Source organism: Pteropus vampyrus, unplaced genomic scaffold, assembly GCF_000151845.1.
Source record: "Pteropus vampyrus isolate Shadow unplaced genomic scaffold, Pvam_2.0 Scaffold131, whole genome shotgun sequence".
NCBI classification, from domain to species: Eukaryota; Metazoa; Chordata; class Mammalia; order Chiroptera; family Pteropodidae; genus Pteropus; species Pteropus vampyrus.
Window position 1 is genome coordinate 42,689 of NW_011888912.1, and position 3,022 is coordinate 45,710.

The window sequence follows — 3,022 nt, forward strand, 5'->3', positions numbered from 1 at the left end:
AGAGCTAACGCTTACTTGGCGCTTCCATGTGTCCAGCACGCTGATTGTGTTGACCTCCTGGACTCTCACGGTAACGTTATGAGGAAGGTCCCATCGCCACACCCAATCCCCAGTCACAGAGAGGGAGGCGCAGGGGAGGCCGAGCGACCTTTAGGAGGCTGCAGGGCTGGGATTCGGAGCCAGGCAGGCTGGCACTGGAGCCTGTGCGAACCACCCCTGCTCAGCTGGAAAGCGTGGGGTAAAGGGCTCTGGGCTGTGGCGAGGGGCCGGGTGGTGGACAGAAATGTGTCACCTCTATACCTTGGACTGTGCACACTGCAGTTCAGTACAGATATCTGCTACCAGTGCAAGCCCAAGAGACTCAAATCCCAAGAGACAGGGTCACTAGGTTACAGTGATGCCTCGACCGCATTTGCCGGGCACGCATACAGGAAGTCCTGTTACTCTGACACGACGCAGTGGATGAGAACAGCTCTGGAAAGAAATGGTCCAGATTCAGCTCTAACACTTATCCCACTTGTGTCCCCCAAGTGAGGAACTGAACTCATGTCAAAATGATTCCTTCTCTAGGAAATGGGAATGATAATATAAGCTGCCTTAGAGGAAGTTCTCAATAAATAAGTACTCAACAAATGCTAGTAATCGCTGTCATTAACACTATAAAGAGAGAAGTAAAATCATAAAAAATTAGTGTTTCTAAGAACAAGCATGTTAACAGGCTAAACATCGTTTTCCCCAAACGCTCTTGCACAGAAACGAATTTTAACGTGGGATCTTAAGTCCCAGTGACGCGGGGACGCGGTTTGCCCAGCCGGACTGACGGGCCAACGGACGTCTCGTCTCGAAACTGGAAGTTACCTTGGCGACGTTAAGCAGGACCTGCACAGCGCAGCTGATGACCTCCATGCACGGGACGCTGCGGTTACAGCTTCGGATCAACACGAATATTTTAGAAACTGCTCCGCTCTGGGCCATGTTCTCACAGCAAAGTGGAGACAACCGAGTAACCACCTCTGACAGGGAAATGACAAAAAGAAGACAGATAAATGCACAGCAACGAACGCGGTTTTAGCTACTGGTGTTATCACGATGTTCTTTGCACACTCCGAGGCAAAAGCGCACCCCTAACCTCATACAAGACACGGTCACGGCGAACTAACTAACCCAGGTGCTGCAGCGCCTCCAGGATGGCGGACAGGTGCCTGTGTGCCAGCAGGTGCTGAAGCGCCAGTGCCGTCCTCCTGTACAGCCTGTCTTCCTCACGGACCTCCCCGTTAATGACGTGCAGGCTGCTCCGTATGGCTTTGATTTTGGTACAGTCATTATTCTTCCTCCAGGAATAGCCTCTCCACAATGCCTTCGAGACAGGAAACACAGCAACCTTAAGATTACGACCCATGAGATTTGGAACTTAGACCTACATCTATTTCCATAAAGTAAATCTTTTCAGTACATTTGTATGATGTGATCAGATACTTTGCAACTAAAACCTCATAGCTGGTTCTAAGAAGAGCAAAATTCATTTTTCTATAAAGACATACGTATAATATTCTTGTATGGAAACTGAAGTTCATTCATTGACCAAAGGTATGTAACTCTATTTAAAATGGTAATTTACTTTTTCGTCTCTCCATCATGAACATCCCTCCAGGGAATTTGAAATCAAGGGCTTGGCAATGAAATGATGGTAGCATAGTATGATCTATCCATTATTCTCTTGGTTAATCTCGGGTTTTTCAAATGTGTGTGACTGTTTTAAAAATGTTAGCTATCGTATAAACGAACTGCAAACCAAAGTCTTGAACTAAAATGATAATATTTTCAGTTACCTGAATTTTAATGATCCCACTACGAAATTTTTCCCGTTTCTTACGCAGGAGGAAACGGCGCACTGCTTTCTGTATCACTGACGCAGCCCTCGTGCATTCTTGAGCTTCGTGCCGAATCTTCACGACGCTGTGACACAGCCGCTTAAACCGCTTTAGCTGTAATCGTGCTCGAAACCATCTCTGTTTAAAACATAACAAGACCTCCTTTTACTTCAGTTTTTTAAGAAGATAAACACATCTGCACGCGTACGTACGTGAATGAACCGAACGGGACGTTTAATTTTCAGTAGAACCGGAGAAGCGTCCTTCGGCCCTCCTCGGTGGTACCGCGTCCCTGCCACGCGGGTGACCGCGTGCAAACACACACGTCCTGGTCACGTGGGTGACCGTGTGCAAACACACACGTCCTGGTCACACGGGTGACCGCGTGCAAACACACACGTCCCGGTCACGCGGGTGACCGTGTGCAAACACACACGTCCTGGTCACACAGGTGACCGCGTGCAAACACACATGTCCCGGTCACGCGGGTGACCTCGTACAAACGAGCACATCCCCGCCACGCGGGTGACCGCGTGCAAAAACACACATCCCGGTCACGCGGGTGACCGCGTGCAAACACACACGTCCCCTCCACGCCGGTGCCGGCGTGCAAATGCACAACACACCTGCACAGCGCCACCTTCCGTTCCGTTTGTGTAAATTCTGTCCAGCTGCATGTGTCATTCTGAATATACGTACACTTAAAATATTCACTCAATATTTTATGTGTACATATATGTGAACGTATATAAATAGGATTCGTATCCAGACTACATAAAGAAGTCCTACAAAGCATACATAAGTAACACCCAACAGAAAAACGGGCAAACTATACAAAAAAGAAAATTAAAAGAGAGCACACGACGCACAGATAAGAATTTGAAGAGTCAACACATATGAAAAAGCTTTAGACTTGCTAGCCATCAAAGGAAATCCAAAAATGAGATATAATTTGCCATTCATCAAAGTGGCAAAAATCAGAAAATCCTCTAACGCGACGCGATGGCAAAGATGCAGAGAGAAACAGGTGCCCTCAGATGTTGCTCGTCGGAGCGGAAGTTAGTGGTTACTTCAGAGAGTAATTCGCAGCTTACTCCTGTGTCATAAGATGCCAGCCTTGTCCTGACTCAGCGAACCGTCCTAACGACTAC

General features: G+C 47.7%; 1 protein-coding gene across 1 annotated transcript in view; it reads right to left on the reverse strand.

Annotated features, from left to right (window-relative positions):
- ASPM (abnormal spindle microtubule assembly) overlaps window positions 1-3,022 on the reverse strand; it is a 36,199-nt gene that overhangs the window by 3,044 nt on the left and 30,133 nt on the right. The window contains 3 exon segments of the mRNA XM_023534763.1: window positions 301-338; window positions 768-1,013; window positions 1,165-1,357. Of these exon segments, the coding sequence (XP_023390531.1) occupies window positions 301-338; window positions 768-1,013; window positions 1,165-1,357 (477 nt within the window).